Source organism: Myiozetetes cayanensis, unplaced genomic scaffold, assembly GCF_022539395.1.
Source record: "Myiozetetes cayanensis isolate MyiCay16 unplaced genomic scaffold, myiCay2020 scf2-11, whole genome shotgun sequence".
Classification (NCBI taxonomy): Eukaryota; Metazoa; Chordata; class Aves; order Passeriformes; family Tyrannidae; genus Myiozetetes; species Myiozetetes cayanensis.
In genome coordinates this window covers 15,041,116-15,055,892 of record NW_026087411.1, presented here as the reverse complement: position 1 = coordinate 15,055,892, position 14,777 = coordinate 15,041,116, and the positions used below count along the sequence as shown (strand labels likewise).

The window sequence follows — 14,777 nt, the reverse complement described above, 5'->3', positions numbered from 1 at the left end:
GGGCGGTCACAGCGCGGAAAGTAAAGGGCTGAGCGTCCGGCTCGGCACAGCGCCGGCAGTGGATGCGTTTCTTCTGATATCCGGGCTTTCATTAGAAGCGGTGCCACAGGAAAAGTGCGGACTGCGTGGAAATGCGCGGAGCGCGTCAAATTGACGCGTTTGGTTTGACTCGGAGAAGCGGGGAACGGGTGGACGGATGGAGGCAAAGAACTGGTGCGACTAGCAGCCTAATGTAGTGGGCACCTAACGTGGAAGGGGTGTCCCGTGGCGTTCGGCTGCTTTGGGATATATTTGGGATATATTTGGGATATATTCATCACTGCCCCAGCTGCTTGGTACTAAACTCGTGAGACCCTCTCTGAGAGCTTCTCTCCTGTTGGCAGGGTCACAGGGAAGTGACTCTGTGGGATACCCACCCACAAGGCAAATATGGCATCAAATACAGGGCTGGAGTGGAGATCACTGCTGTCACCCCAGGCCTCTCCTCACAGGGAAAGCCAGAGCCTTGGCTGCCGTTTTCCCCCAGCTCCCCCGTTCATGCTTGCCAGGATCTGAACACCAAACTCCCAAATTGAAATCAGTGTGCTGAGACCAAAACCCCAGCAGGTGGAAAGTGGGAAGCTTGGTGTTGGGCATTTCTGAAAGATGCAGACAGCTCAGCCATGATGCATTACTTTATGTACTACATCAGCACCACCTTGGCAGACAGAAATCTTGGAGATGTGGCTGTCATGGGCCTCTCTGACAACACAGGTGTGTGAGCAGCTAAGCCAGGAGTGCTCCTCGCAGCTGTCTTGTCTCGAGAAGTGGGTTTGATCACAGGCCAGGATGAGAAAATATTCCTCCAAACTGGAATCACTGTAGCTGGCAAAAAGTGATTTGTGACAACCTGCTGGTGGATTAAGACAAAGTGATGGATGTCAGAAGCAAAGGCAGTAGACAGCAGATCCATCTCTATTGGTAAGACTCCCAAAACCCTGATCTTCCTCATGGGCAAGAAGGGAGTCCTCAATTAAAAGGACCAGGAAATGACTGTGAACATGAAACCATGACACAAATATTGCCAAGGAATCAGAGATGATTCTTTGAGAATCATGAGAAACATGAGAATCAGCCTCAGGACAGAGAAGGGAAATCAATCTGCTTTTGTTGTAGATGTCTTTGCCTGCTTCTTTCAGATGAGAGGTGCTGGGCAGGCAGCAGTGCTGGGACACTAACAGTCCACCTGACCATCTGTGGTATAGAAGAGAGTAACATGTGCACTCCTCATCAGGATGCTCAGTGTTACTTGAGCAATTTCCCAGTCATCTTGGGTGGTTGCTCCCTGTTATTTGCATTTTACTGACTGATTTTAGGGTGGAGGTCTCTGGTAGCATTAGCTTTGGGAAAAGGTAGGAGGGAGGGCAATGCCTTTGCCCTCTTGTTCACCACTTTGAAATTTAAATCACACGCTAATACCAGTCATGCGCTTTGAGACCTTTCCCCTTGTCAAGTAAACCATGACATTAAGGATAAGAAAGACTTGTGTTTATTTTGAATTTACTCCTGGGGCAAGCCCAGTTTATTGTGGAGATTAACTATTAATCAGCAGAGCCTTGTGCTGCTGAGGGACTGGGCAGGGGAGGCATGTGCAAAGACAGTTTGCCACCTGCTTACCTTCCACATCACTTGAAACCCTTTCTTACGATGCTTTATTGAGAGAATTTCTTTTTTTTTTTTTTATGAGATAAGTTACCTATCTTGCATCTGTGGCATGAGGATCTTCTGAGGGTTGCTTCCTTTCTATTCTGCTCAGTCACACTGCCTGGCCTCAAGATCAGAGGTCCCTGTAAGCAACCCAGGGCCCCCCAGGAGGACGTGGGGTTCTGCCAAACACTGCAGATTTCCTCCTCCATTCACCAGTACAGCCCTACCCTCCTGCTCCCTCTTGTGTCCCCAAAAGGACAGTCTGAAATGAGACAGAACTGGTGCACTTGAGATGGGACTGATGCAGGAAGAGTCAAGGGTGTGTCCAGCAGGGTGGATCTCCACACACGTGGGCCTTCCTTGCTTCCTTGCTCCTCGACGCCGTGGCAGCTGCCCATCAGCAAGTCTGAATCCATCACATGCTGTCCCACTGCAGTACAGACAGGCTGTGACTACTCACCATGGTGAGATACCCTGTCCTTCATACCCCTGAGACCCCCATATTGCTCAGGTAAATCATAGGTGCTACGCTGCTTGGTCTGGTTTGACCACACCTGCCCCATTACCTTCAAATCATTGACCCATTGAGTCAAAAATAATTACTTGTGATGACTTGTATGACTCCATCACAGACATGAGAGGAGAACCAACCGTGCTGAGCAGACTGAGAGCCCTTGAACACTCTTTGTAACCACTAACCTTCTCATTTAACATGGAGTCTATATCTTGTTGAACTTAATTGAATTCATACAGAGATCTTTAATCTGCAACTGCACCTACAGGAGCAGAAAAATGCTGTAAGGGGAACCAGGCATCTAATGTATTAGCAAATGTTCAACAAAACTGCAGTGACTGTCTGATGAGCAGTGCTTGCAAGCATGTATCAAAACACATTAAGGTAAGTAATAAAGAGATCAAAACAAAACCACAAACTGGTTTTAGAATCTAACAAAAAAAGTGATGGATTAAATGCAATAAATGAAAACAAAATTATTGGCCACTCCTAACAAACATTATTACTTATTTTCATAAGCTTAAGGCAAAAGTGAGTCACTAACTCCTGTGATTACTTGAGCACTGGCAGTATTCTCCACTGTGTAAATTACAAAATGCAGAAAGATTCTGCTCTTCTGTCTATGAGGCCTCAAAATAACAGAATTTAGGATAAGAGGAAAAAAACTGGGTGATTCACTGCCTGATTTCTTTATCTGGGTGCCAGAGAAAATAGGTCTGGTGTGTATATATACCTTGCCAGCATAAATAGGGAGAAGTAGGGACTTATATAGTTGGGAGAAGCTACAGCTCCTCCATAGTTACACATTACCATAGAATCACAGAATATGCTGAGTTGGAACTAACCCATGGGGATCATCAAGTCCAACTCCTGGCCCCGCACAGGACACCCCAAGAATCACACTTGATGCCTGAGAGTGCTGTCAGGCTCGGTGCTGTGACCACTTCCCTGGGGAGCCTGTTCTAGTGCCCAACCACCCTTTGGGTGAAAAACCTTTTCCTGGTGCATAACCTAAAGCTCCCCTGACACAGCTTCATACTGTTTCCTCAAGTCCTGTCACTGGTCATGAGAGTGAAGAAGAGCTCTGTACCTACCCCTCCACTTCGCCTCATGAGGATGTTGAAGACTGCAATGAGGCAGCACAGTGGCTTACAAAACCAAATGTTTTTAGTTTGAAGGACTTGTTAACTAAATTCAGAAATAACTCACCTTTGCTAACAATTGAATCTTAATTAAAAGAAAAAAAATATTTCTAAATCCAAGAAGGACCCTAAACTTTCATTTCCTCAATCTAGTGACCTGGAGTCTAAGGAGATTTTGTTCAGACCAGCCCCAAATAGCTGCTGTTACATTCAGCCCTAATTCTGCTTGGAGAATATGGTGAGGAGCTTAAAGAAAGGCAGCAGCATCTGTATAATCTCTTGCTTCTTGCTGTGATACAAGGAATGTGAAATCAGAAATAGCTGCAGAGAGCATGGTTGTGGCTAAACATTTCAGGTCTTAGACTGCAGGCTTTCAGAAAAGCCCTCTTCGCTCATGCACTGGGCACTTCTCCAGCAGCCTCCAGTAAAGAGCTTGACCAGCAGGTTTGTTTAATCCTCCATTCCAGGCATGTCTGTGCTTACCTAGGAGCCAGCAGCTCCTTCTGCTATTAAGCAATGTGAATTGAGCCACTCTGACAAAGTGTAGGTACTGGTTTTGTTACAATCCAAGCACAGCATCTTGTGTGATGGAATTGTATTTTTCATAGCCAGAGTATTCCTTCACTTAGAAGGAAATTACTGTGTTTTCAGTTCCTTCTAACTTCATCAAACTTCGGGACAGTTGTGCTGAAGTTCCTGCAGCAGGTTCTTGCCTCAGGTTCCTTGAAAGATGTCTGATCAGATAAAGGATTCACAGTGCCAATCTTGCAGCAAACTGGGGCCACGCTCTCTCAGTCATGAAAGTCAGCAGTGATGACCTATCTTGAAAAAGCACTGTGTTAACTGAGAAGCACAGGACAAATTTTCAGTGGAACAAATTTTATAGAAAAAGTAGTGACATATCTGCCTTCAGATGCAGTGGGCAAACCTAGACTCTTTTGTAGCAGCGGCTCAATCAGACATCTAAGATGAATGAGGAGGGAAGAGCTGAAGAATTTTACTTGTTTTCACTAAAAAAAAGACAAGTGCCTGGGGATCTTATAGGTTTTCAATATGTGCACAGTGCTGTACTTTGGAAAGGCATAATATACTGCGCTTAAGGGTAGGTTTGGATGGGCAATATGGAAAAATCCCCTGTGACAAAGACAGCAAAATGCTGACCTCAATTAGGTAATAGAGTGTTAGGATGGAGCTAAATGTAGGCTGGGCTTGTCTCAGTGAAGGAATTAAATGCCCATGATTAGGATAAGGCAGTTACTTTTTCAGTGACTCTGATAATTCAGCAAAAGGGTTTGAGGGGATGACATGCCAAGTATGCGATCATAGGATGATTTCAACAAGATATGATAAAAGTCACATTACACACACACACAGACAAATTATATCCTTTTTCAGAAGTTATAAAACCCAATAAATTCAAAAGATTCCTTCACAAAGAGGAGAGGAGGATAAAAGCATTGCTGTTTCCTCTTAAAATCTTGAAGGAAATCAGAGTTCAGTGAGTCATGCACTAGAAATGAGCTCAGTAAAATTCATGTATGGAAAAAGTCTCAGGCGAGTAATTGGCAATGATAGAGTTATAAATAGAGTCATTAATGATAAATGCCATTTAATGGAGTCAGAGCAGTGAGATAAAAGGATCTTTTTTTATGGTGAGGTTTTTCCTATACAGAGAATCATATATACCTAAAAACCAGACAGGTTGATAGGCTACTTTGGTCACTGTCCAGCCAATAGGAAGATGAACTAAAATTTTTCTTTTTCTTCCAGTCAAATGCTAAACTTCAGTCTGTCTAAATGCACCAGGACAATACAGAAATGGTTGTTCCAGGCCAATGTTTGTCCCAGTATTAACTAGCACAGGCTAATGACATTTCAAGTTCTCCCCATGTTCTGTAAATGCTGTTCTCCAGGTGGGTACAATACCCATCAGGCAGCTTTAGGAGTCCAAATAGTCAGGATAGAGCTGCCTGTCATCTGGGAAAGCAGGCAAGGGCCAAAGGAGAGGCTTTACTAGGGAGCAGGGCAGTTGCTCTGCAGCACAAGGACTAACATACTTCTGCAGCTGTGGTTTAGCAGCCATCACAGGGAAGGATGGGATTCACCAAGGACAGGAAAGTCCCCTCCCTAATTCAGGCACAGCTGAAAAAACAATCTGATGCTAGTTTAGTGTCCAGGGAAAGGAAGGAGCAAGGATTCCTTTATGGGAGCAGAAACAGGAGAATGAGCAGAAACAGAAAGCATGAGGAGGAAAGTATACACAGCATGCTGGAGCTGGAATCCAAGACAACTCCTGGGGAGAGTGTGCCATTCCAGTCTGCTGCCCTCCATTAAAATCACACATCCTGAGATAGGCAGCTGTCATTTTTCCAGCAGAAGATGAGATTCAGAAAGAAGAAGTGGCCGTGGCTCATCCCCTCACCTCTAGTGAAGCATCCAAGGCACAAGAAGAACTTCAGGGCAAAGTGTAATGCATTTTTAGGTGTTACAGGAAAAAAACCCAACCAAGCAACCAAAAACCCGCCACAAGAACAATGTTCCTTTGGCTACAAATTTGAAACACTTGCACACAGGAGGTTCAGGATTCCACTGGATAGGAAACGCTGGTATACGGGAGATGCACGGTCCCCTTCTGGGACCCAACATCCTGAGGATGGATCTGGACAAACCGGGAGGCCAGCCCAGTGGAAGGCAGGAAATCCCTGCAGGAGATGAGGCAGAACAACGGGGCAGGCAGACAAGGCTGGAAATCTGTTTCTCTCCCAGGAGATGGCAGTAAAGGACAATTGCCTTACAGCCGGCGTAGCGCAGTGAAGGGGAAACTGTGGGGAGCCAAACAGCCCCTCAGGCAGCCTGCGCTGCCACCTCCGCCAGTCGCTCCTTGTTACCAGAAGCAAAGCTTTATTCTTAGCGTCAGTGCTCCTAGCGAGGGTGAGGATATCAGTCTTTTAAATTTCCATACAGTAGGTACATTTATAAGCTTTCTGCGTACCATGGCAGAATTCCATTCACAGCCTCATCCAAACTGGAAGGATCCCAGGAGGTTTCTCCTCCAGCCTCCTCCTCACAGCAGGGTCAACACTGCATTCACACTGAGTTGTCCTACATTTTGAACAGTCATGCCTTGAGATCCTCCACGGACAGACACTTCCCAGCCTCCTGAAGAAACCTCTTCTTTCAATGCTTATTGATCATATTAGTGTCCCCAGTTCGAATTTTTGACCATGGCCTCTTGCTGTCTGGCTGCAGTCCACAGTAAAGAGCCTGGCTCCATCTTTTTGGCAATCTTTTCTTAGGTCTTGAAAGCTGCTGTCAAGTCTCTCATAAGTCTTTCCTCCTCCAGCTGAACAAGTCAAAAGTCCTGTCCCTGTCCTCATATGCGATGCAGGATTCAGGAAGGTGCACCACCCTCTCTGACCTCAGGCTAGACTTCACCCCAAACCTGAACAAGCCTGTCAGCCTCGTGCTGCTTCCTGCAAGGAGAAGGAAGGCAAGGATTTTATTCCTTTACTTCTTTTTAATTTAATTATCTCCATTAGTCTACAAGCTCTTCAGATTCTCTACTGCTCCTTGAAGAAATAAGGATTTCCAAAGCAGACTGTACAGGTAAGTGCAGCAACTTCATACACATTTTAGGACCAGTTTTGTCTCAGAAGAGGCCAGTGTCCAAGTAATGAGGAACACAGGATACAGAAAAAGAGACAACTGGTTTTACAGTACCCCAACACAAAACCTGCCCCTGTCCCAGTCTTACAGACAGGTAGAGGTCACAAAGGTCATTCATCCCTGAAGTGAACCTGGTGTGCCATGGTGTGGTACAGCTCTCCTCAGTCACTGCACTTCAAAAGCAAGCTGTGCTACAGTGTTTCCTTGCTGCTAATGTTGCAGGACAAAGGACAATAGCTATGAGTCCTTTGCCATTTCCTCAGAGCCTACACTAAGCCAGAGTAGTAATCAAATACTCTGGCAAAAACAGCCGAAATACGCTTTATTCTACTCTGTGACTCACTGAGCAGTCATTAGGAACAGTCAGGGATTTAGATTAAAAGTGACTTGCCAGGCTGTCAGGTTATGGAGTTCATTCCTAGGCTGACTACCTACTTCTTGCCACTCTTGCATGTATTCGGCTTCCCAAAACTATTTATCCTGCCATTTGTTCTAAAGCATAGTGAAAGGTATGTAGAAATCTGAAGGGAACCAGATAGCACAGTAGCACACCACTGGAGACAAAAACCTGTCAGGTGAAGCAACTCCATACAAGTGCCTGAGGGAGGAACATATTTCATCTAGCTCAAATGTCAAATCAAATCTTCCCCCTGTACTCACTGTACCGTAATATCCAGCACATCTCACCTTTGTGAGAGAGTCAAGTGTCTGTTTTATTCCTCAAAGGCACCAGGAGATAAGCTTCAAACAAGCCTATTTTAATAAAAGGGCCTATGTGCACCTCTGGGTTAAAAGCTCTGTCTGCTGGGGTGGCTCCTCCAAGGATAGCCTTGCTAAGACCACAAACTGCCTGTGCAGAAGCAAAGTCAGTCCTGGACTGCCCTCCCAGCTTGGCACACTGTCAGGGCTGCCTGGGGAGCCCAACCTCCTCCAAGTCACTCACAGAATTCCAGCTCAACAGCTCTGTTTCAGATGGAGGTTGCTATTTCTTGTTGATTGAGTGGGCTGACCTGCCACTCAGTGCTGAGTTAGTCAGGGAATATTTCCTCATCTCCTATATCACTGAGACAACATTTAGCAACAGCGCTGCAGGATCTGTGCTGTCCCACCTGTTTGCATCAGCGCTAAGCCTGATCTGGCCCAGCAGGGATGGTGCCATGACTGACAGGAACTCTGCCATCTACCTCGCTGAAAAATGAACCTCACCCTTCAGATTCTCTGGATGCTGCTGTGTGAACTGGGCTATTGAGGAGAGTGGCAAAACCTCAGGCCGAGGCTTGGCCTCACAAACGATCTTCACCAGCTGAGGAGTGAATCACGGCTCAAAGAGAACTGATAAGCAGCACTGATTAGTAGCCTCAATGAGAACCATCAGTTCATTTTGAGGAAGGAGAATGAATCACCAGCTATTTTATGGCAACAACACAGTTTACTTGCTTACTTTTTCTTTCTCTCTCCTCTTTGTTTTTGGTCTGTTTTAGAAACACCACTCAGCTGATGCTGACCCATCAATGTGCATCAAGCTTTGCTTTTCTCAGGCTCACACAGAAACACCACGTACGTGTCATTCGGGTCCTGTATGGATAGCAAGCAGGTTATTCTCTTAAAGTTGCACCAGGTGAGCAGAGACCATAGTTCAGGAGATAAAGTTCATGTTTACCTTAGTGGAAAGTCCCTGCACTGAACGGGCTGGACCCTGCATGTTGCAATGAGTGAGCAGCATTTCTAGTCAGAGAAATAGATGGACACTAAATTCACACAGAAAAATGGAGCCACGAATCCCTTCTGCATGGCTTTAGTAATTTAAACAAAAAGGTCTAATGATTCATGCTGTAAAAGTGCTGTAAAAGCACTGTAAAAGATAGAGTGGTGTAACAAAATCTGAAGTTAATCCCACACTCTGCAGGCTGGTGTGGCACGTGGGTGGTAGGACAGCCCTGTTCTTACTGCAGAAGAGACAGCCTGTATCAACGACCCTCTGACCTGCTGGTGGGGCAGATCAGAGGAATGGGTCTGTCCCCTCAAAGAAGCTCAAGACAAACAACTAAAGGCATAAAATCGGTAGTGAAATCACACTATGGCTATTCCTACCCCAACTTGTGCAACTTTAGATCCCCTGCAGGCCCCACCTCCACACCTTGCCTTTCCTGAGCACGTCCATGCAGTCTGGGCTACAACTGAGTCCTTCTGGAAGGGCACTGAGGCCACGGGCAAAACAACGTGGGGAAGTTTACACTGCAGCTTCCCCTCGCTGGCTGGGCCACCGCTGAGAGACTCCTCCTCTGGGCGCTTACTTGTGTGTGTAGGTAAAAACACGACATGGATCTCATTACTTTTATTTACAGACCAGTCAGAAAAGAGGATAAACCCACCTCCCCACCCCCTTTGATTCATTCGTTATGTTTACAAGAAATACAGTGTGGTTTGCTAAGACATACAAACCCCTTCATTCAGAGAAGGCAAAGCAAGCAATTTCCAGTTAAGTCAACTCCTTGATTACAAACACTATCAAAACTAGAAAGATCTATAACACACAGAAAGTGCTACCAGGGATGTCTTTTACTGCTACCACAGAAGACTGACAGAAACAAACTAACAAAACTCACAGAATTTTTAAGGCCCATAAACCACCTTGTTCCCGTGTCATCAATACAAGATTTACATCTCTGGAGGTGCAACATGGAAGCTGCCCCACCTGCATTACTGAGCTGAGCCATCTGACGTTGACATCCTCTGGCTACAACTTCCAGATATGGAAATGAAGATGAAGCTGGCAGGTTATTTGGCCCCATTCTTATAAACAAGAGTTGTACATTCTTACACCAAACGCTGCATGTACTTTTTTTTTTTTGGATGGAGCTGGCAATCCATCTTTTTCCCTGGTGAACACAAGAGAACTAGGTGTTTTTATGCCCCAGCTTCCAGAATCAGGTATGTCAGATACAAAGTCTGTTCTCAGTAAAAAAAACATCTGCAGATTTCGTAGTAGCAGAGGAAAAGTTTAAAATGTTGATCACAGTGAACCTTTGATGCCCCCAAATCAGAAGACATACAAAACTCATTCTCTTTCTGGGTTTTTACATAATTCTTAAGATTTAAAGGCTCATTACGTCCAGCATTTGAAATGAACAACCATGATGCAATGAAGGTCTCTGTGTCTCAGGCCACAGTCCATTTACATACAAGCATATTTTTAAGTATATTCGTAATCTTAACCCTCTCAGGGGAAAAAACTCCACCAAACTACAAAAATACCTCTGAAACCCAAATACTATCTTTTCCTGATCCTTCGTTATCTGTTTCCTCCACTGCTTTGACAATTCCTGTCCCTACCCAAACTCATCTACACCTTCCCAGCTGCTCTCATCCTCTATTTTCTTTCTTTCTCTCTCCCTCATCTACTTGCTTTTCCATCCTTCTTTGGCTCCCTTCCACACACAGCACGAAGCTCTAAAAAACAAACTCGTGCCCGAGAACAAACCCCTGCTCAATTAATCAAAGATTTTTCCCTCATCCTTGCATTTCTTTGACCCCATCTGATTTTATAAAGCACTGGAAGTTTTTGCAGAGAAGAGCACTCAGTCTTGGAAAAGGGGCTGGCACAGGGGTGTGGGGCTGGGACTGTTGGTCCAAGAGGTTTCTCGGATGCAGGTCTCAAATTTAATCCTGAGAAAGCCGCAGTGGCCTCATGTCCCTCTCCGTGCGGCGCACGGAGCTGCGCTAGCGGACGAAGTTTGCCACCTGTGTTGCCACTCCGAAGGGAGCAGAATAGGCCGCCGCTAATCCTTGCAGGCCAACCACCAAGTAGCGACATCCCTTCTGCAGAGCTTTGCCGACGTTCTGCAAAGAGAGATGGGGAAAGGGGATAAAAAAAATGAGAGACCACAGAAAACACCTTCACATGAAATCGTTCTGACAACCAGTGTCGCTGTCCCAGAAAATGAACTTCTCCCACAGCTAATTGAGGGCTTGAGCGTGGAAAAACATGTTACCATCTATTTTTGTATAGAAATACACACCCACAGGGTATAGTTAAACTGAACGGATGCAGCCTCCACAGGAAGCCAGGCTTTCACGTGGGCTGCTATTCAAGAACAAAATTAGTTCAAATTCACCCTAGTTTGTAGAGGTGCATGTTTCCCACACACGCATGTTCTAACTACGTTAGTAACTCTAAGAGCACGTAAGGTGTTAAAACTGGAGCTGAACAAAAAGCCAGTAATTGCTGAGAATACATTTGTGGAAATTTAATTGCTTTTTGTCGAAATAAGACTTTTTTGGCCAAAATAAGAATGTTTCAATCCACTTTCACCTCTGTACATGTTTAAGAACTCCTCTGCATACTGCATAGGAGATAACTTGTTACAGACTATTTAACTGGAAACCTTAATCTAATTTTAATTTCACTTCTGATGGGTTTTGCTCATATGGCTAAGGAAAAAATACAGTGTGGTCACTTGGGGAGGAATATCATAATTAATTGTTAGTAACTCTTCATGGTTATGTGGAACTAGATCAAAAGCATGTCTTGTAACATGGAAAACACTAAACCAGAGTAAATACTTTAAAATCAGTGAAATCCAGTCAATATTATATTTCTTGGTTTTCTTTAATCTGGATTACAGTGATACTGTCACATGAAAACCTTCAGCTGTCATGATACCACTACAGAGCTGAGTTTTGCTGGTTTTATTCCTATGGAAACTTACTTGAAGGGAGTTAAGACGCCAAAATAAAAATGCAGATCGATCCTGGGGGCAGAGCCTGAGGCCAGAGGCAGAGACACAGAGCCTTCCCTTCCCACATCTGCCCCATCATGAGTTGTTCTTTATGCCAGGGCCAAACTGGCAAACCTTCCCTGTGGGAATGTCATCTGACCAGCACAAAAGGGAATACTCCATGTCCAAGAACTGGCCTGTGCTCTGAAGGTTGTTATAAGTGCCCCTATACCAACAGCACATACAGCAATAGCACCAGAAGCAAAGTTATGACCCGCTGCCATGTAACCACACTCACTAAACTGCAGTGTATAGATTGAGCCTGCTGGCATGAGACAGCTTCCTACTGCTTGTGACCTGGAAATCACGGAGCTGGAAACTCAGAGTACCAAATGCATCATGAAAGAATGAAATGTTCTATTCAACTCTTTATGAAACAGTAGGATTTGAGAGGGAGCTCCTGACTATGCTGACATTAATTTCAAAACTCAGTTTCAAAAGCAAGTAACTTTGTTGAGCTGGCTGGCATTTTCTGCATGTCAGACATAGCAAGCATAGCTTTACCAAAATCATCACTTTTAAAAGAATGCAGTAGAAAGTCGTGGCTCACACTGACATCTGTAATCTCTGCAGTAGGAAAAGATTCCTGACTACAGAGAGGTTTTTCCTGCTAACATAGGAACTATTTTTTGCTACAAATATCCAAGACATACCTGAGATGTACTTAAGTAACATAAACAAGAGAAAAATAATCAATTTCTGCCACATAGCACTTTTGTAACCAAGACAGTCGTGTTCTGGTGGGAAGAAAATCAAACTACCAGACTGTGGGACTGGTGACTTCCCACATAGAAGCAAAAGAACAGTTTTGATCCAAAATAGCCATTACAGATGAAGAACATGTTGCACTTTTTTTTTGTAACTCACAGCAGTGATTTTCAGGGGACACCTAGAAGACAAACTTGGCCAAGGAATGTACTGGAGGGATGTTTACCATTTCAGTAGAAGGGGGAAAAAATGCAGGCCAATTAACTGGAAGTGTTAAAGAATAGTGTTAAAATAATGACGCCGAGGGAAACGCAGAACCAAGCAAGGCAAAGTACCCGTCACATGGATCAGCTTAGTGTCATTTTCACTCCGAAGAGGCAGATTTTGTACTCTTTGATCCAGGCAGGGGTCGGTGTCTGGCCCTCCCCAGCAGCACCGGCTCCTTCCCGGGAAGGTCTAGAGCAAGCCCCCGGGCTGACCCCGTCTCGGATCTGGGTGCTGGCACTGAAATGCCCCAGGGACCAGGGGCACTTCCCAGAGCCCCTCGGAACAGTCGGGGCCGAGACCCCGCCGCCCGCCCCCTCCGCGGGTCCTCGCGCCGAGGATCCCTGTGCCGGGGATCCCTGTTCCGAGGATCCCTGTGCCGGGGATCCCTGTGCCGAGGGTCCCTGTGCCGAGGGTCCCTGTGCCGGGGATCCCTGTGCCGAGGGTCCCTGTGCCGGGGATCCCTGTGCCAGAGGCCCCTTTGCCGACACTCCCCGCTCCGGCCGCCCCGGGCGCGCTGTGCCCTCACCTTCCCGTACTTCTTCAGCCTCTTCCCGTAGGGCCGCTTGCCGGGGGCCCTCGGCGGGCGCAGCGGCTCGTAGGAGCCGGGCAGGACGGCGAAGCGCACCTTCCTGGAGCCGGTGCCCTCCTCCTCTTCCAGCGGCGCCGCCTGCGGGACCCCCGCGCTGCCCCCAGGAGCCGCCGCCGCCGCCTCCTCCTCCTCCTCGCCGGGCAGGATGGAGACCTGATCGTCGCCGGGCCCGCGGCGGGAGAACCTGCCCCTCACCTTGACGCCCAGCCGCGCACCCACCGTCATGGTGCCGCCGGGCGCCGTCCCGTCTGCGCCAACCTCCGGGCGCTTCCTCCGCCGCTGCGCCACAGGTGTGGCCGGAGGCGGCCGCTGCCCCCTCCCCGGGGCGGGACGGCTCCGGGAAGAGGCGCCCCGGCCCCCCTCGGCCGTGCGGACACCGGCACAGGGCGGGGGGCGAAGGCTGGCGGTGCCCCCGGCTCCGGACCCCGGCCCCGCCGCCGCTCTGGTGCGGGCAACTTGTGTTTCAGCTTGCTGGAGAAGCCGGGACCTGCCGCGGGGAGCCCGGGATTCGATCGACCCCGTCAGCTCAGAGGGGACGGGAGGGTCGTGGCGGGGGTTGTAGGCCCCACACTGTCCCCGGTTTGCTTCGAAGTCCGCGCTGCGACGGCTGGAGAAATCCCTGGAAGCTCCTTCTCTGGCACCGCACGCACCGCACTGGCCGACGGCAGCACCGCTCTTGGAGGTCACGCTCTTTTCCCGTCAGAGAGAAAAACCAAGCTCCCTGATCATCCCTCTGCTATCGGTGTTCCTAATAAAGCCTCGGGTGAACAGCCTCTCCTGCGTCCAGGGCTGCGTTCGGCTCCCCCATAGCCAAGGGGAAAGTGCCTAAGCCTTCGCTGAAAGGCAGAGTTTCGCAGTGGCTTCTTCCCAGATGCTGCGGGAGGCGGATAGCAGCCTGCCTCTGCGGCTGGGCGTGCTGCAGTTCAACAACTTGCTCTTCCTGAGTGGTGTTCCTAAGCTCGGGTAGATCAAGAAAAGCAAAATTGTATAGGGAGGAGTGATATAATTTATTCAACCAGTTGGTATGTTTATCAACGTTTGATACACATACAAACACTTTTGGACAATGCAACACAGGGACAAACTAATCCTTTACCGTGGACTTTTCTTACCAAGGAACAAAGCCTTGAACCTGTGCCTCCCCAAGATGCTCCCGTAACACTCAGCAAGTAGGTCCTGCACTTAGCTTTGTCATCTGCCCCAAGGATGGTGGTTCACCACTGTCACAGCTCCAGCCGGAAATCTGTGACAGACAAGTGGGCCAGTCCTGCTGAAGGGTGGGAGACGTGAGCTAGGTCTCAGGTCTGTCGCTAAAGGAGAAGTGCTCTGTCCCTTTCCCTGTTTCATATTAATGGTGTCACCGCTCCCGTTACCATCATCACGTTTTTAAGCCTCCAGAAGGTTGAGGTGGAGACTTAAACCCAGGA

The 14,777-nt window shown here is 47.3% G+C and overlaps 1 protein-coding gene across 1 annotated transcript; it reads right to left on the bottom strand.

Moving 5' to 3' along the window:
* Positions 1 to 9,388: 9,388 nt before the first annotated feature.
* On the bottom strand, positions 9,389 to 13,638 carry CUNH1orf115 (chromosome unknown C1orf115 homolog). Its single transcript, XM_050316579.1, has 2 exons — positions 13,288 to 13,638; positions 9,389 to 10,848 (listed from the first exon to the last, which is right to left on the bottom strand). The coding sequence occupies exons 1-2, from the start codon at positions 13,573 to 13,575 to the stop codon at positions 10,729 to 10,731; spliced, it is 408 nt and encodes a 135-aa protein (XP_050172536.1). The 5' UTR covers positions 13,576 to 13,638; the 3' UTR covers positions 9,389 to 10,728.
* Positions 13,639 to 14,777: the final 1,139 nt, after the last annotated feature.

Bases quoted from the DNA above. Each gene is read 5' to 3' on its own strand.
- CUNH1orf115 (XM_050316579.1), bottom strand. From the start codon at position 13,575: ATGACGGTGGGTGCGCGGCTGGGCGTCAAGGTGAGGGGCAGGTTCTCC. The intron at 10,849-13,287 runs GTGAGGGCACAG...CTCTCTTTGCAG, and splicing joins GGCTGAAGAAGTACGGGAAG to AACGTCGGCAAAGCTCTGCA.